This window comes from Electrona antarctica, assembly GCF_951216825.1.
Source record: "Electrona antarctica genome assembly, chromosome: 15".
Taxonomy (NCBI): Eukaryota; Metazoa; Chordata; class Actinopteri; order Myctophiformes; family Myctophidae; genus Electrona; species Electrona antarctica.
In genome coordinates this window covers 17,722,102-17,742,538 of record NC_136796.1, presented here as the reverse complement: position 1 = coordinate 17,742,538, position 20,437 = coordinate 17,722,102, and the positions used below count along the sequence as shown (strand labels likewise).

Genomic DNA, 20,437 nt, shown 5'->3' with positions numbered 1-20,437 from the left:
AATATCATCATTACTGTTTGATATATTTTGCTACTTTGTTGTGGTAGATATAGTCCCCATATACCTATATATTGACAGCTTAATTCATGCTTGATTGTAGCACTTACATTTGTATTAGTTTTTTGAACAAACTCCAATAGAAACAATAGCAAAAAAGAGAAAGAAAGCTAAACACATACAGTACAAACAAACGTGAAAAATAAAAAATAAAATAAAATCGACATTGCATATCAAAACTTGCATGTTACCTCACATATTCCTAGGCATTTTCTGTTGTTCCTCATTCCCCCAAACCCTTATTCTTTATATTCGGTCTTAAATATTGTCCATTTGAACCATTTGTCCTCCATTTGTTCTTCCTGCAGTGGGTATGGGCACCTCTAAGATTCCATGCGCGGACAGAAGAAGCTGGAGGAAGGCATTTACATCATCGGCAAAAAGCCCTATCTTGTGTTCGCTACCATTTACTGTCACACCTTGTATGCCAGAGAATACGCAGTGGCAGAATACCTGAGCACCGTGACCGACCCAAAACAAAGACAAATCCTAACTAGGTACAGACTCAGTGAGCACAGTCTTGCGATCGAGAAAGGCCGTCATAGGCAGACCTGTATCCCGAGAGAAGACAGACTATGCACCCACTGCACACAAAATGAAGTGGAAACCGAGCACTTCCTAACCATCTGTCCATTGTACCAAGACATCAGAGACACATACTTCCCACAGATTACAACCACACACGGAGATTTTGAAAACATGACCAATGACAAAAAACTCCCATATCTGCTGGGCGAAGTACAACAATGTGCAAACACAGCAGCAAGATTTGTGAGTTGCTGTGATAGGAGAAGGATATCAAACGGAACACAACCACCCTAAAGACTAATCATTGTGTATATTCCTGCACTATACCTGCATCCAGTGACCTTGGTACAATATAGAAATTGATCTATTGAAGATTCTGACGTTCAAATGTACATATTTTTTGTTTTGATTGTATTGCTGTATTGTTGTATTGTGCTTTCTGCTTTGGCAATGTAAACGTATGTTTTCTCATGCCAATAAAGCCCTTTGAATTGAATTGAATTGTATGTCTTCATTATCTCTCACCGCTTGTGCTAAAGGTTCAATAAAAAATGCAAATAACGTAGGTGAAAGACAGCATCGTTGTCTAGTCGACCGTTGTAGGTTGAATTTCTCAGACAGCTCCCATTTATTTTAATTCTAGCCGTAGGTTGTTCACACTGAGCTGATGGAGGTCATCACCTGAAATAAAAGAAAGAACAAATTCAGCATCACATCTGTCTGTGTACTAAATTATGCAATTAATAGTTTGTCTGATTCCTTTAATATCACTCACATGTTCATGAATGTATTTGCTGTGCTCCACCATTTTTCAATTTAGAAGCACATGTGGTCATTAGAAGAAAAATAAGTTATAGTACAGACCTGTCAGTGGCTTCTCCTGACCTCTGTAGGTTTAATGCAAATAACATTTGACTGAGTACAGACAGGCCTCTCAAACCTCAGGGCACTTATATTGAATTTAAAAACCTGGGCCTTAATTATTTTTAGATAATTTGGGACCACAAGTAAAGGGGTGTGTGTAAAATTGATTGTAATTGGTCCATGTGGTCTCTTGTTTTGCTCTTTTTTATTTCTTCTGCTTTTTTTTCTTTACACAGGAGAATGTTATTGACAACACTGCTTCATAACATTCATTATGAGGAATATTATTTTCAGACATAATATAAGCCTGTTACTGTATTTGGACGAAAGGCCAAACTAATGGATCAATTTAAAAAATATATTTTTTACACTCACAATTTGTTTGTTGTCCAAAAGGGTAAAATGGGCTGTTTTGGTAAGAGAGATGATATAAGTAAAAGAGGAAATTGCATTGAAAGCCAGGGGAGAAATGAGGCTGAGGATGATTCTTTATTGTCTGCTACTGTACATGTGTAATCAGTATCACCTTCAGGTGTTCAGACTTCAGGTGATATTGCACCAGTTTTCTGAGGTTACCTTTCTCCTGTAGAGCTGTGGATACATTCTTCAGGTCAGTCAGAGTGCTCCAGGTCCAGCTTGCTGATATATTGCATTACATATTCCTTTTCAGCATCCATCCATGCAACCTCCTGATGCTCTTCAGACTCATTAGCCACAAACGATTCCTTTAAGAATTATGATCACAGGCAGTTATGCATTTGATCTAAATTTGACAGAAAAAAAAAAATTGGTTCCTAAATGGTTCTTTAAAATATATGTGGTTCCACGAAGAACCGTCACCTCCTAAAGAAACATTTTATTTTGTGAATGGTTGGCATCGGACTAACGTGTGCCGGGGTGCATACGTTAGTAATAGTTAGACATACTAACAGTCGGACAGCCATTAGTCCGACAACACCGTCGTTCCCGACATACGTGGCCGGTTACAACTAACTCGTGGCAAGTTAAGTTAGGGTTAGGTTGGCATCGTCTGTAAGTTGCTTTTAGTATATTAGTGTGCATGAGTTTCATAGTTCATAGGTGCATCATTCTTATATGTGAGAAATGTTTATTTAATATGTTAACTGCTATAATGCAGCCATGTTAACAGAGCATGCTAATTCATGTTATAGCCTAGTTTGTTTTTATTTACATGCTTAAGATCTTTATGTGAAGTTGTAGACTTACATTCACTATCTGGAGTAGCAGCAAATTAGGATGTTTGTGTTGGTGAAATGTTAGGCCTTACTGCCTATACAATGCTTGTTAAGTGTTAACAGTGTAGTGATGCAACATGCATAGTATCATTTTATCATTTGTCATTTTCATATGTTGAATATTATTCTCATTTCTGTGTTCCTGTCATTTTGTCATTCTGCAGTTTCACACTTACTCCAGTGAAGCAGCAATGACAAGGTTTTCTCAACCAAGGTTCATTTTTTAGGTTGTTATTAGAGAAAGATGAGTGTTAGCTTTCTCATTTGCTGCTTTATTTTGGGCTAAATATCTTCTTATCGTCTTTTTTTAATCTAATTTTAATCTCTAATAACAACCAGAACATGAACCTTGGTTGAAAAAAAAACAAAGTTGTCCATTAACTCAACACGTCGGCCTATTCTTTGGAGCTTGATTAGGAGAGTGTTTAGCTGTCTGTCTAACTGAATATACGTTCACGGGGACAATGTTTAGCAAGGACAGTACTATGCCTGGTCCCTTGTTGCCTTCTCCCCCCCCCCCCCCCCCAACCCCACAGCCTGTGCCTGCTTTTGGGTCCTATTCTGTTTGGTGCAGAAGAATCATTCTCAGTTCCAGTTAGCACTTTAATTTTCTGTGTAGCTCTACTTTCTAACCATACTGTAGTTTCATAGGGTTCAAAGCAAAATAAAAGCTTTTTCCACAGTAGACATTAAAGCCATAATAACCACAGGTGTGTACAAACATTACTTTCACCTCTTTGATGTCCTCCATTCTCCCAGCGTTCTCCACCCACTGTGAGAGTCTTGTGTCTTCATTGACCTGGACCAGGTTGTGTTTCTGCAGTGCTGGGACGGTGTAGTGTTGCCTGACATGATTTTCACAGTAGGAGGCGCTACACGTCACACAGGTCTTGACAGCTCTGAGCTTGAGGCTGGAACAGATATCACAAGCTACATCTCCAGGTCCAGCATGTGGCAGAGTGGGACAGGCTGGACTAAAGCTGGTCTTCTGGAGAGCCTGCAGTGTCCAGTTCAAGGCTACGTTAACGGAGAGCACAGGACGGGTTGGGAAACCTTTCTTACACTGGGGACACACATAGTCTCCTGTTGGGTCTGGATGGGACCAGTAAATGGTGATGCAATGTTCACAGTAACTGTGTCCACAGTGAATGGAGACAGGATTCTTCAGAAAGAAAGAACACAAACTGCACCTGACGTAGACTGAGGTCAGTGGACTGGAGCTGAACTCTCTGAGAGAGGGGAGAGAAAGGGAGATAAGATACAAAATTCTTTGACTGCATGTTTTTTTGTAAAACATCTTTGTATGACTTTCTACCCAGAGTAACACCGTCCTCTAGTTGTCTATAATATTCATGTGCAAGAGGGGAATTGTAAATTGTAGAAAAGGTAAACAGGTGATGAGAATGGGCACATCTGACCGCCTGACCCTCAACACTGGAGCGTCCCAGGGATGCGTGCTGAGCCTCTCCTCTAATCTCTGTACACGTATGACTGCACAGCCACACATGACTCCAAAACCATCATAAAGTACGCAGACGACACGAGAGTGATAGGCCGTATCATCCACAATGACGAGTCCGACTACAGAGACGAGATCACACTGGCGAGAGTTTTCTTTGATAACAGCTTTAAGCTCATTTGTATTGTTGAATCTTCCCACACCTGAGATAGGATTTAAACATTTCACTTTATGCACAATGAATCTAGAATATATAAAAGTTTCACTTTTTGAATTATATTACGGAGGGTCATGTTTTCAGAAGGAGCTGTATTGCACAGTACACAGCGGCTGCACCTTATATTTATAGATATTTACTATCTCAGGTACAACGTGTAATTTTCTTTGTGGAAACAGAGACCCCCTTGGTTGTACGGCCGTACAGCCTGTAATAAATAAGATAAGAGAGACCCTACAGTTGTGACGTTTGTGAAACAAGCTTGTAAATATCTGGTATTGTAAATAACAGAAGAGAGACCTTATACGGCTGTGCCGTTCGTAAATAAGCTAAGAGAGAGCCTGCGAGTGTGCTGTTTGTTGAACAAGCTTCTAAATGTTCTATCCTGCCTTGATCTCCTTACCCACCCCCCTCTCTTCTTCTCTTTCTTTGTCTCTGGGAAAAATAATAATAATAAATAATCGGAACTATGCACAAAAACAAATTTCACCCACTTTTTATGTAAAACTACGATGTGACAATAAAGATGATTCTGATATTGAACAAACATGACATCTAAAATTAAGCCATCAATGTGAAAGTTTGATGTACAATATACACCCTGTGAATAGAAAATGACATGTAGTCCTTTAACAGAAACACAGTAATGGTGTCTTACTTTAGGTATTCTCTAAAGTTAATAGGTTGACCCATGGACGACGTGTCACTTTTCATAGATAGACTGCTAGGTACAGGGGACACTCTCACGCTGAAACAAAGCAGAAATGTATGCTGGTAACCAAAACATCAACAATAACAATAACAATGCTTATTATTATTATTATTATGTGATAAACATGTATATATAGTTGTGTAGGCAACCATCTAGTTTCTATAACTGAAAAGCATGTCGTTCATTCTCACCCTGAGTCTGAAGTAGTGGGTTCTCTTTTAAAAGTTAAAGGGTGTTCCATGGACCAGTCACTTTTCATGGACACAGCAGGAGACACCCCTTTACCCAGCTTCATCCTGATGCGCGCGCACACACACACACACACACACACACACACACACACACACACACACACACACACACACACACACACACACACACACACACACACACACACACACACACACACAGTGCTGTAGATTCAATATCTATAGAGTATAGAAAACCATAACACATAACATATCCCCAGTGAGCCGGATCTGTCCGATATTTCATATTCCATCCTAATTGGCTAACATTGGCTTTCAAAGTTTGCAGGATTGGCCCGTTTTCAACCTCAAATTATGAACGCAGCGTGCAATTTATGTGAAATATTTCACAGACTTTCCTACTAGGTTTAGGAATAATCCCACCCTTTTCACATTGGCCTGTTATAGCGCCACCAACAGGTGGATTTGTGCAACAAAAAAAGATTGAAACAAAATGCCTCAAATCATGAACGCAATGTGCAATGTACGTGAAATCTTTCACAGACTTTCCTACTAGGCTGAGGAATATATCCCAAACTTTTCACATTGGCCTGTTATAGCACCATCAACAGGTGGATCTTTGCAACACACATTTTTGGAACAAAATGCCTCAAATCATGAATGCAGCGTGCAATTTACGTGCAATCTTTCACTGACTTTCCTACTAGGCTGAAGAATATATCCCACCCTTTTCACATTGGCCTGTTATAGTGCCACCAACAGGTGGATTTTTGCACATCTTTTTGGAACAAAACGCCTCAAATCATCCAATTAGCTCTTCGCTAAGTCCCACCCAAGCCCGTTGTTGGCCAATACCACCTTAGCGACGGTTACTAAGGTAGGATACTGGTCACGCTTGCAATGCTGGTCAAAATGTTTAAGCAGTGTCAATAAATATATTTGCTGTACAGCATGTGTGGACCTCAGAAAGAGGGTTTGTTTTCTTACCTTGTTATGAGCAAACTAGTCCGTTCCATGAATTATTTTGCTCCGTTGTGCAGTTTAATAGTACATATTAGAAATAAAAATAGGCTCTCATTGACTTCCATTGTAACGGGGGAACAGCTCTCAAAGTCACTCTTTTAGAACACTAAGCTGATTCTGACCGTTTATGACATCAGGAAAACTCATGCGGGTTTATTTTTAATAAAAAATGTCAACGTTGTCGTGTTTTTGTTTTGACTTCAGTGTTGCCACATTGTGTGAGAGAAATAAGCCAACCCACCTCCAAAAACAAGCCAACTCTTAAAGCCAAATCAAGAAAAACAAGCCAAAACAAACACAATAATATGACCATATATAATCATAATAAAAAGATTGTATGCATTTATCATTATAAATACTATGTAGGCCTATGTATATGATAATTCATGTTTTGGGAATGTATTACATACACTAATTATTAGCCTTAAGCCAAAAGTAGCGGGAAATAAGCAGACCTGGCAACCCTGACAAGTTTGTGTGGAAAGAAGTTCCGGTTTGCCTACAAAACTATCTGATTGGTCCAAATCTGTACACACACTTCTGAAGTAGCCTCGGTCTCAGCCTTCCATCCAGGCCGTTGGATGTAAACAAATGTATTTGATCTCGTCCACACCATACACAATTTTGGACGCGTTTGAGGGAGACACTTTAGGAGAAATGTCTGGGACTGCAGCTGGGTGCATCTCAAACAGCATGGCGACTTGTTTACAAACGAGAGTTGGGAACACCAGAACCGCTTCACTGTATATCTCCAACCAAAATAGTTACTTTATAAATCTAGTTTTCCTGATGTCATAAACTTTTGTTGTGTTCTGTAACTGACTGACTTTGAGAGCTGTTTCCCCGTTACAATGGAAGTCTATGAGAGCCAGGTATTTGACCAGCATGCAAGCGTGACCAGTATCCTACCTTAGTAACCGTCGCTAACGTGGTATTGGCCAACAACGGGCTTGGGTGGGACTTAGCGAAGAGCTAATTGCCATCCAAGGCATAAGAAGAAATGGCACCCTTTTCACATTGGCCTATTATAGCGCCACCAGGAGGCCACAACCTGACCTGCCCTGGTGGAGACCTGTGCCCCGAGGGGCACTTTATCTAGTTATCTGTTATTTTTTTTATTTTTTGTATGATTTCTGTAACTGTCATTGCAACTAAAATGTCCTTGTAGGATCAATAAAGTAGTCTGTCTGTCTTGTTTTCTTTGGGCTGTACGATAGTCTGAACATGTTGTGGTCCAACCTGTTGTCTGGGATCCTGGCAACTGTATTGAAGTTATCATTTGGAGCCATAATTGGTTCACTCTTCACTCTTCTTCTTCCTCTCTGCCCTTCAGTCTCCTGGATGATGCTGTGAATACCATTGTTTATGTTTTCATTATCATTGTTTTATTATTATTCAACATTAAACTCAAAGACAATTATGATGCTGATGCCAGTGTTTATTAAAAATCACACCCGTGTGAACTGAGTGGTGTAAGGTTTTATATAGCATGATCAGCTGTGGTCTGACGTAATGTCTGACGTAATGAAATCACACAAAATATGTTAAGTAAAAAAAGCTATCATTTTTGAGTGGTGTAAACCACTCCTACAACTGGCTTTTGTGTGCAGAAAAAAATGAGCATGGTTGCTATGTTCAAAATAATTTCTGACGTAATTAAATCACACCCGGGTGAACTGGATGACCGTAGCAACCATGGTCATTTTTTCTGCACAAAAAAAGCCAGTTGTGAAATCACATCCGGGTGTGATTTCATTACGTCAGACATTACGTCAGACCACAGCTGATCATGCTATATAAAACCTTACACCACTCAGTTCACACAGGTGTGATTTTTGATAAATGTATGTATCACACCTGGATGTGATTTCACAACTGGCTTTTTTTGCGCAGAGAAAATGACCACGGTTGCTACGGTCATCCAGTTCACCCGGGTGTGATTTAATTACGTCAGAAATTATTTTGAACATAGCAACCACGGTCATTTTTTTATGCACACAAAAGCCAGTTGTAGGAGTGGTTTACACCACTCAACAAAAGCCAGTTGTAGGAGTGGTTTACACCACTCAAAAAATAGATTGTGACCAACCTGCCACTCTTGTCACCAGAATGGTCATGATCCATGACTTACTTCCAATAGACTTCAACAACTGAACCGTTCATATGACCTAAACACGCACACACACACACACACACACACACACACACACAGTCACACACACACACACACACACACACACACACACACACACACACACACACACACACAAACACACACACACACACACACACACACACACACACACACACACACACACACACACCTGTTCATTAAACATGTAACAATACAGTAACTGCATCAATGCATTAATTTTAATTTCAACGATCCAACTACAGTCAAGCTCTCCTGGACGACAGTTCCAGAGAGGCTGACATCACCACTCCTCGTCTTCTTGAGAAATTAATGTGATGAAATATGTGAAATGTCATGTTTTTATTTTCTATATGTGGACAGTGGACCCCAGGAAGACTAGCTGCTGTTATGGAGATCCTAATAAACTCTAAAGTCAGCAGATTATCATATTGTTTGACTTTGAATCATATCAAATCGTTTTGCAATGCAAATAATCGATTTCATCAAATCAATATAAGTACTTGTGCGTTGTATTTAGCAATTTAAAAAAGAAACGTGTCCATATCTGTTCCAGCTGCACTTGACACGCTGAACTCATTCAGTTTTATTTCAGGATACAAACTTAACCCTGGTAAAATCAAACTTTTCCCTCTGGATACAACAGCCCAAAGCTATCCTTTACATAAGGAATCAAGGATAGCTTTGGGCTACTTTAAAAAGAATCACACTTGTGTGAAGTGAGGGGCACTCTTATCATCACATTCCGTGCTCAGCCAATCAGCTGAGCACATTCCGTGCTCAAACGGACAGACAGACACACACACACACAAAGCTGTGCATAAGAGGAGCTAGCCCCTCAAAAACTATATACGTAATACTTCCTATACGGTAAATATGAGCATCAAAGCAACATTTTGAATACTTGTTATGTATACATTGTATTAGCACATTCCATAGGGCTGGACACACATGGACAAATGAAATCATCAACTTGCAACATGAGTTGTCCCTATTGAGTGAAAGATTAACTATAAAAGATTAGCGTGCAATCCAAAGTACAAGGCACGGGTATTACACGGACGCGTTTTGGCACCTAGCCTTCCTCAGCCCACCATCTCTTCTTGGCTGTGAACGTCATGTGGATGAAAGTGTTTGTTGTATGTCACATGTTGTTACCAGATCTTGAGAGGGTGTTGCTGGGACTGAGAAAGTTCGTTTTAGGCCAAGGCCACTTGGCCGATGGTTTATATATATCTATGGCTATTACAACCAACTTCTGGTATAGGCCTACATCACACAGATACCGCGCGCCCCCCCCCCCCCCCCCCCCCCACCCCTAATACTCTATGGCGGGGTACCCGGCTGCCGGCGCGTTCGGAAATAGCGCACTGACTGAGCGCACTCGCCGGAGTCGCCGCATGGTGCAAATTATAGGCGAGTGCGCTCCACAAGCTCTCCTTGGGGACTCACCACCTACGGAAACAATCAAACCGGTATTTCCGAACGATGATGTTGATAGCCTGCCTGTCTGTCTAGTAGTCACTATGCTTAGTATGCTATGACTGAGTCACGTGATTTCACGTTACTACAGTTTGGTTTAACACATTTTCTGTCGTCAATGTAACATCTGCGTTGGGGTTCTGCAGTCAAAAAGTTACAGAAATGAACTGTCTGTTCCATAACGCCAGCTAACTCGACGCATCGTATCGTGGGAGAAGAGGGAGGAGGAAGTATAGTCTTACATTATTAAAACATAGGCTAGCAAGTTGCCTCTAAACAATAAAGTCATGTTATACTGTAAGCTATAACTTACCAGAAAAAAGATGTCTTGTAAGTTATAACTTCTGCTGCGCAACAGTTTTATTTTTTGTCTTCAAAGGGAGAGGTTGACAGCCGTTTTACGCGCAACTACCCGTAGGCCTAGTAGTCCCGGAAATCAAAGCAACTTTATGATGCAATGTGATTTTATTCAAGGGGGAGTGGTTAAACCTGGCTACAGTTTATAACTCAATTGCTTTAAATAGGCTTTGTGCCCATAGGCTCTGGTTCAATTTCAATGTAAAGGGCATGAGAAAACGTTTACATTTCCAAAGCAAAAAGTGGAACAATACAATCTAAACAAAATGTAGGCCTATGTACAATTGAAAATCAGAATCTCCCATAGTGGGCTTTCCACCTCGGAGGAATGGAACACCTGTGCATTGCACAGTGTGCAATGAAACCCAGACAGTCTTTCCCTTTTGTTACATCACCGCTAGATGGCAGCCCTGCGCTTTTATCACTCAGAACAGCACACAAACTGAACTTGCATATCAGACAAAATGAATTATCCAGGTTGAAAACAGACTTGTGTAAGTGTAAGCTGTGTTCATACTGGCAAATACAAAGGATACAAAAGGCATATTTGTAGATTTGTATCTTTGCAGCTGAAGTTGAAACCAGCTCAACTTTCTTTTTGTAGCTGTTGTAACAGCATACAAACATTGGATGCACCTTGTATCTTCATGTCCCTGGCTTCCATTGAAAAGGACCCAAATGCATAAATCATCAAGTTCAGTTAATTAAACATCTACCGATGCATGAACTTGGACACATCATCAGTGTTGTAAACCTGGGATCATTGGGTGTTTCTGGGTTTTACACCCTATAGTCCCTACTAGGCAGCTCCTCCAGGCGACCCAAGGCTGATCAGAGATCAGACCCCGGCCTGTGTCCAAGTGGCATAGTGGCAAAAAAAAGGTAAAGATATATTATTGTTCAATTCTAACTTTATAGTATACTGATTTATACTCATTTATATTTTTCATTTCATTGTTTATGCTTTGTAATGAACAGTTTTGCAACATTACATGATTCTTATTGACATGACTCACATGCTGATTGGCAATTAGTATGTGGTTGCCCAAGGCAGAACTGACAAACACCAGCGACAAACACCGCCACTGGCGGCAAACTCCCTCAGTTTATAAAGACAGGGAATTCATGTCTTTATAAATGATTGTAAAACATAGATTGGTTACGTAACCAACAACAGCCAATTAGCTACTACAAACGTTAGGCAAAGCTCGGCCAATCACAGCAGAAGTTAGATTACTCCAGAATAGTCTGTTTGCCCAAAGGGCAACCAGACTATAAACGTTTGTAAAACATAAATTGGTTACATAACCAACAACACCAATTAGCTGCTACAAATGTTATGCAAAGCTCGGCCAATCACAGCGGAAGTTCGATTTGATTATCCGATTACTCCGGAGGGAAAGAAAGTGTCACAATAACAATAGTCTGGTTGCCACACTAATAATAAAATTGCAAAGTGTGGTTGCCGCAGTCTCTTACATAGGCCCCTCCCACTAATATTGTCAGCCAATTACAATGTCACGTTTTGTTATGGACAAAAGGGCCATTAAAATAAAAATTTGGACAGGTGTATTTAATACCTTTTCATACAAGGTTATTGATCCTAAGCCACCGATTGCATTGTATGGTGTAGGCCATTCACAAGATATCTCGTGTTTAGAGCTTTACCACAGTGTGCCAAACACAGGAAACACGAGATTCTATTATTTATTTTTATTTGTATGTCTTTATTGTAAAACATAGATTGGTTATGTAACCAACAACAGCCAATTAGCTGCTACAAACAAAGCTCGGCCAATCACAGCGGAAGTTTGATTACTCGATTACTCCGGAAGAAAAAAAAAGTGCCACAATAACAATAGTCTGGTTGCCCTCCAAAAATCGTCTAGTACAGTGAGTCCCCACTGTCTCCTGCAAGACTACGAGCAGCCTCTCGAGCTGCACCGAGGCTGATTTTAAACCCTCCTTGCAGGTTTTACTGCAGTCAGTCAATCAAGATTAGATAAATGTATTGTCACTGCACACTGCACAGAGTATACATGAAATACTTTGACAATTAAATGATGTGTGGCATCTATAGCCATAAGTGCAATAGGCTACAGGATTGAGAGATTTCTTTTAATGTACAGTATGTACAGTAATATATATTTATATAAAGACTCAGGAAACGATGAATAAACTAAAATTGTTCTTACTTGCTAAATGTAAGTCAAGGATTCTCCACTGCCGCAGGGATGCCCTCCAAACGCACAACTCTGTGTAATATGACTAGTGAGCTGTCGGACTTTTCGTTTCACAGCGGTCATGGGTCAACTCTTTTTCTAGTTTAATGATTGTTTCGTGGGTCGTTTGGATGTTATCCTCGTTAGTACTGACTCGTTGCTGCAATTCCTCCACCTGCTCAGAAAGTGACATCATGTGGAAAAGCCCTTCTCCCGTGTGGAAATGCTGGTGCTTCTGAAAACTCTTGCCACAGTCTTGGAAAACCTGTGAGACCTTGGTTTGTCCGTGTCCCCTTGTTTCTGACTGCTTATTTGCTGGTCTCGGCACTGGTCGGCACACTTGGTAGTATTCGTAGGTATTTTAGCGCTGGATGATTTGGCCTTATATTCTTTATTCATTATTTGGACCCCATTAGCTTCCGTGGTCACTATAGTCTCCCTGGGGTCCACCTAAAACATCACAACATAAAACATACAATATTAATACCAGTAAGACGCCCTGAGGGCGAGAAGCGACTGAAACAACAGAGCTTCTTAATGTGGCACAGTTAAGAAGCAGGAGTTCAACTATTAATCAGATGTAGAGTCCTGTGCTGTGAAGAGTTTTGAAGGTATAGTTGGAGATCTATCATTCTTGAGATCAATCGTTCTGTTGAGCTGGCCGAGTCATCATTGTGATGTCAGAACATCATTGTGATGTCAGAACACACCAGCTCCGTTTATGGAGATCTAGGGGTTTGATGAGGTCAGATCAACATATGGAATTAATTCTGTACTGGCCATATGTACATGTTTGATGAGGTCAGATCAACATATGGCATGTCAGAACAGGTCAGTTCCATATGTGGATATCTAAGGGTTTGATGAGGTCAGATCAACATATGGAATTAATTCCGTACTGGCTATATATGCGGAGTGTGTCTTGAGTGTACAGGGTTTGATGAGATCAGATCAACATATGGAATGAATTCTGTATTGGCCATATATGGAGCGTGTCACGAGGCGTGACTGATGGACTGACTGACAGGAGATCCAGGTTTTCATAGTAAACTGTGAACTACGGCCGCAACAAACAAGAACTGAATGTAAAACAAATTAATGTATCTAGTTGTCTAAAAGGCATCTTCTTAACACCTTTATAGTCTGACCTGGATCTCTGGTCTGATGTCACACAGCACACAAGCCGTTGCAATGCATGCTTAACAACGGCGAACTGCGCAGGCCAGGCACCACTGACGTTTGTCCATGCTGTCCATGGCCACGCCAACTGCTCAGTTACATCATGGCCAACGATCTGCAGGAGGTCAAAAGCGGAGATATACTGTAAGGACCAGCTCAAAACAGCACTGAAGAGGTGTGGAATTCAGCACACCCATAGCCACCTGGAAAGTTCTGCCTCAGAACACCCTTTATGGAGGCAGCTTTGCGATTCTGGACTTCAGCGTTTTGAAGAGGAGAGGGGTGAGGCAAGGGAAAAGAAATGCCAGAAGACGAAAGATGATCACTGCAGCCAAGGCCACTTGTAACTAATACTGACTTCATATGCCCTCACTGCAATAGACCATGTGGCTCTCGGATTGAACTTCACAGTCACCTCAAAACTCACCGGAAGAAGAATTCAATGTAGAAGTCATCATCGGATACAATGGACTATCATAAGTAAGGAAGCAGGTCTGTCAAATGTCGAGCCTGTCACAGTAATTCACATCGGAGAGCATCGTTCGGATCAGCGGTTCTGGACAACCGCCCGTCCGACCAACTCAATGCCTGGCACGCAGGGGTCATCAATATGTCTGTACACGGACAAATGTTTCTGTGGAAAATGTGCGCCGAGTTTGAAGTCTGTCGGTCGGACGGTTCTCGAGATTTGTAAACTCCAACAGACAGAGATCTCGCACACTTATTGTAAGTTGTGGATCAGTCAGCGGCAACATTCAACAGACAAATATTTCAGACAAATAGAAAAACTAGACGATCTACAAGCCGATCTACGAAGTGTCACTTGCATCGCAACATATTGTATGCTTGTAGATCTGCAATTTCTACTTTTTACGTTTTTGACAAAGACTAAAACTAAGGAAATTTTAGTTATAGTATTAGTTAGTTTTGTAAATACATCGCCCGACCCCCCCCCCCCCCCCCCAAATTGTAGTTCTAGTTGTTTCATTTAGTCAACTATAATAACCCTGGCTTCTGGTGCAACACCCCTGGGCCTAACCTGTGAGACCGCCTGGTCCGTCAACAGACCCTGGTCCCTGGAGCACATGCAGGCTTGGAAGCAACCTGGCAACCCAGGCGCAAAAACAAGCTATTTGGAGCTGGGACACATCACGGAGCCCCAGCAGTCTTCATTAAGCTGCTCTACAATGTGATGACATTAATCCTAAACTTACTTAAGGCTATAAGTGTCTGCACTATTCTCTGGATAAAGTAAGACCTTTATTGTTCCCTGTGGGGAGATTTAGGTGTTGTAGCAACAGCAGCAGCATGAATACATTAGGTACAGGTACTGTAGACTAGAGTTTAAGATTACATTTTTTAATTAATTAAATAGACCTAGAGTTTGACACTATACACATCTTCACTTGGTCTGACTGAGTTAAAGTGGGATGTTTTGGTTGAAACAAAACTTGTTTTTGTTGTTTCGTTTCTGTTAAAAAGTTACAGCTCAATATTCTGATAATCATTTCTAATTCTGTAACAGGGGTTTCCCCATCCTCCAGCTCCAGTTAACACGGCCGATGCCAACATTGGCTTGCAAAGATGCAGGATTGGCCTGTTTTGAACAAAAAGCCTCAAATCATGAATGCAGCATGGAATTTACGTGAAATCTTTCACAGACTTTCCTACTATAGGCTGAAATATATCCCACCCTTTTCACATTGGCCTGTTATAGCGCCACCAACAGGTGGTAAAAAAGGGTAGCTTTTTAATATATTAAATATTAAAAAGCTACCATTATCCTAAGGAAAAGGGTTATCATATATTCATTTACTTATATTGATCCTATAAACAGTTTAATGTATGGTATTGCCCACTCAATTCATAATGTTCCAATTTTGGAGGTCTGGCTCTTGGACTAAAAACTGATTCTGAACTGAACCGGTTCCTAACCGGTGGAAAAGGGGCCAGAGTAGCAGTGGTACCCAGACAGAGACCTATAGGAACTCAGAGCAGCAGTCGTACCCAGACAGCAGCAGAGAGCTTTAGGACTCAGAGCAGCAGTCGTACCCAGACAGCAGCAGAGAGCTTTAGGACTCAGAGCAGCAGTCGTATACCAGTGGTGAGCGCACCTCATGGCGCTCTGCTTGCACACATGTAGCCTAGTGTGCAAAGTGCAAGTTGGCAGCTCGACAGAGTGCATTCCTATAGTATTCCATTGCGATGGGCTATACAATTGCCTTCCAAATTTTGCAGGAGTGGCCCGTTTTGCACAGAATTGCACAAATATGTATATCCTACGATTGCAGTGAAACTTTGCAAGCACATTCCCAATAGGTCAGTCAAGGTCAAGGAATACTATGCCACCCATGTTTCAAATTGTCCAGGAAGCCCTGGGTAGGCAACCCTGCCTGGCAGGGATCTGCGCTCCGATAAGCGCACTTTATATATAGGCTATAGACTCTAGAGAGATGCATGGGGAGACCCTGAACAAACACTCTATCACAACATATATACGGTAGAGCTATTTAACACTTCAACAACAATTCAGGTATAGGTATAGCTAATTTTCACCCCTGAGAAATAGAATAGCCTAGGCCTAGGGCTATTTTGTTTTTCTTTCTCAATGCCACGCACTTATAGTGGCTGTTAGGGGGCGGGGTATCAGGGTGGGATTGGTGGTCAGTGCCAAGCGAGCAAGCAACGAGCACCCAGCCAGCGCGCTGCTCAATGTAGGCTATATGCGTGGATGGGAGCCAGCTGTGTGTGCATGCATGGCTCTCTATCCGCTCCACATACATCCTGCATACATCCACCCCAGCTGTGTGCGCGCGTGGTCTGTGTATTGCTGGTGGTGCGTGGGTCGACACCACACCACGCACGCAGAGCTGTTTTGCGTGGCGTGAAACTGCAGCATCAACTTTAACACGGAGGAGGAGATGAGGAGGAGAGAGCATCACTGGGACCAACTGACGGCTTTTAACGGCATATCACCTCAGAACAGCGGCAGACAGGCAACACAGCTACCGCTACCTATAGGCCCTGCACGGTATGTCGACTGGTAAGGCAGCGTTTTTATATTTCATATTTTGAGAAGCAGAGGTTTATTCTAAATGATATGATGCTGCCATCGTCACTTAATTATAGAATAAAGCTCTGCTTCTGTGTATAGCCTATATATATGTCAACGACAATAACGGAATTAATTCCGGTCAAGTTTAATGCACCCAATGTCAGCGGTGTTATTGTTGAAAATAATGTGAACCTTTATGATTTGGGCTGGCCTATAGGCTGCTGTTCTGATAGAGTAAATCTCTGTTTCTGTGGGCTATATTAGCCTATGTCGTGGGGAGATGCCGATAATAACCTGGATTCACACAGCCTGGCTATAATCCTTATTATTTCATGTTAACAAAAGTGGCATGTGCAATTGTTGAAAATAATATGAACCGTTTAATACTTTTCTGATTATTTGGGCTGGCCTATATAGGCTATTGCATTCGGCTGTTCGTTGGGTGTACAGAGATGATGTTTGCTTTCGTTTCGGGACGTTTAACTGCTGCTGCTGGCATGCTGCGCGTAGATCTGAAATAACGGTGAAACAAGGTAGCGTGCCTATAATTTAATACATCTGGTTCTAGATTATAGCCTATAGCTGCCTATAACTAAGCCCTGGGCAGAGCAGCAGATGTCGAGGCGATCTTACAAGTGTAGGCTATAGCCTACCGTATAGCCTTATTGGTCTAACTGTTGTTCTTCTGGTATCTATTCTGGACTGGACCCCGGCTGGGTTTCATTCATGCTCAGGTCCCGAGTCACAATTGAACGAATAACGGGTCCGACTCCGTCCGTTCCGTTTCGGATCGGATCGGATAGGCAGCGGGCGCCTGGTTGGACTGCACACTGTGGCCATGTGTGTGCTGTCGGTCAGTCAAATGTGTACAATGTGCGTGCGTTATTGTTGCTTAGAATGCGATCCATAATAAGAATCCCCCCCCGTATAGCCTACACATTCATGTTAATCCCTAAATAGCGTTTTTCTTTTTTCTTTTTCTTTTAATGCCGCCCATAAATGTGTTATTTCTGTCAGTCGTCGTGTTTTTTCCATGTCGTTAGAATAGGTTATAGGCTATAGCCTAAATTGAGATTATGGTTCCTCGTTGGGACTGTTCAGTGCGTGCAACGTTATTATGAATGACATGCATTAACGCTACAATATGCGAGCCGCGATGCTCGGAAACGTGACGATATGGTCTGCCTAGCCTGCAAGGGATTCATTCAAGGTGACATCATTGCATGAGCGAAAGTGCCTGTTTTTTGGGGCGTATATTTTTTCCATCCGACCGCAGGATCAAATTAGCCATGAAACCATGATGGTGATGATCAAATGACACGTAGCCATATACCGCCGAGCTTTTAATTGTGCATTGATTTGACTTGGCCGTACAGTATGTATACGGTGGCAGGTCAGTGGATTATTAGATCAGGTTATTATTTGTGGCCATATTATTTCCCCAATGGGAAAAGCAGATACACAAAAGAATAGCCTATACACACACCCCTTCCCCACCCTTCCTTAGTCCTATTCGATCAAGTGCGACTCAATAAATAAAGAAATAGATATTATGTCATTTTTAATTGCCTATAGTCATAGTGCAATCGAGGATGCTGCGATGTGGAGCATGCATCAGTGTGTAATATAGACCATTTCTGACTCCACCTATAAAACACCAACAATAATAATAATAAACAATAGCCTAAAAATGATAACATAACAATAATAATTTACTTGATGCTGGGGCACATTGTGATTGAAATGTAAATGACATACTGTCATATTGTAATGACAGCCAATGGGCAGCTGGAGCATGAGAGATCTCTTGTCCTTCTTCTTCGGTGGGTGTAATGAGGACAGTTGCTGGGTGAGAGGGCATTTGAGGACAGACAGCCCCTGGATGGGAGATCCACTTCTTTGTAGCAACAAGAAGTGATTGAGCTTTTAAGTGATGTTTGTGTGTTCAAATCACTGGTGGCAGTGGTGGATGAAGTAGCCTAGACCCAATAATACTGGTCAATCCCTGGTCAAATATAGCCTATATTTATTATAGTTGAAAATGGCTCTGTCAAATTTGTACTTGAGTTAAAGTAGCCTGGAGTAGCCTGCTTTTCAAGTATTCAAGAGTATAAAGATTTAAAACACGTATTACTTATATGTACTATGTAGGCTATTAACAAAAGTACAAATTTCTAAGTACATTTGTTATCAATGCATTGCTGTATTAACATTCCTGGAGTATGGCTGCATACAATATCACTTTATTCTCATTTATCACTCTGCTTAGCATAAAGCATTGGTTCTCAACCTGGGGTCCTGGGACCAGGGGTCCCAAATGGACCCATACAGGTCTGTAACTCTGAGAGTGTCCAAAATGGAACCACATACGGTTCGGCACCCTCAGAGCTAAATTAATGACCATATAGATGAATGGTATAGAGGCCACCTGGGAAATATAAGGTCTCAGGTTAGAGTCCCAGCCCTGGCAATAGGTGTCCCTGAGCAAGACACTTAACTCAATCAAGTCTGACCACTTGGACAAGAATGATGCTTAACACTGAATTGCCCCCGCTGTATTTGTACAGTAGATGATATATCTATTTATATTATTGCAGTGGCGTTTGAAGCACCCGGAAGAAAGCTCTACTTCCACATTTTCTTGATTTGGTGTGCTAACCCCCCTGAACATGCCTGAATCCATTCATGAATGAGCGCTCTAAATGAGCGTTAAACCCCAGCTGCACGCTCTTTTGCTCGTGCATGGACTTCGCCCGCCTGCAGTTCCAGCTTTGGCCAGTAGGGTGGGACGGCTTCACGGTTTCCCAGCAGCTCTGGGGGCTTGGTCTGTGGCCCTATAATGCATCATGGATATTGTAATATGAAGTAACCGCATGCATGCACAGGCATTGTAGTATGACGTAATGAGCATTGTGGTATGAAGTACAATGCATCATGGTTATTGTAGTATGGTGAAGTAACAATTCATCATGGGTAGGCTATTGCAGTATGAAGTACAATGCATCAAGGGTATTGTAGTATGAAGTATAAGAATGCCGCTATGCTACCTGTTATAAACATCATCATTACAGTAACAAGTAGGTCGGGAGAGGCTTATTGTCTGTATCAGCCAACACCCGGGAGTCTGTCCCTGTTACAATGCGCTAGACCCCCTGGGAGATGAATTGCTGAGGTGGAGCGCCACACCTACCATCAGCTCCCAGTACTTAGGCCGACCGCACGACTTGCCGCACCCAAGCCGTGCTACTCCCGGTGTCCGAGATCAAACTAAAAATCATGATCGTGACAAGTTTGACAACCCTATAAAGCTGCTGTCATTGTTGTTGTTTCTTGGATAGTGTTGTTATGTTGTTAGTGGAATGTTGACCCTATGAAGCCTCTAATCTAAGATGACACATACACACAAATACACACACACACACACACACACACACACACACACACACACACACACACACACACACACACACACACACACACACACACACACACACACACACACACACACACACACACACACACACACACACACACACGCACACCTTCAGGACCATGTTGACTCATCTTAATTTAATCAGTGTGTTCTGCCCATGTCAACAAACATAATAACATCATCCCAGTGCAATTCGTTAAAGGAGCACTTCACCCATTTTCAATTTTATAGA

General features: G+C 41.7%; 1 protein-coding gene across 1 annotated transcript; it reads right to left on the bottom strand.

Annotated features, from left to right (window-relative positions):
- Positions 1-90: 90 nt before the first annotated feature.
- LOC306938460 (uncharacterized protein) lies at positions 91-10,383 on the bottom strand. Its single transcript, XM_079522650.1, has 8 exons — positions 10,273-10,383; positions 8,415-8,493; positions 7,565-7,672; positions 5,285-5,389; positions 5,040-5,129; positions 3,439-3,934; positions 2,026-2,174; positions 91-1,266 (listed from the first exon to the last, which is right to left on the bottom strand). Exons 2-7 carry the CDS (start codon positions 8,447-8,449, stop codon positions 2,061-2,063), a joined length of 948 nt encoding a protein of 315 aa, XP_079378776.1. The 5' UTR covers positions 8,450-8,493; positions 10,273-10,383; the 3' UTR covers positions 91-1,266; positions 2,026-2,060.
- Positions 10,384-20,437: the final 10,054 nt, after the last annotated feature.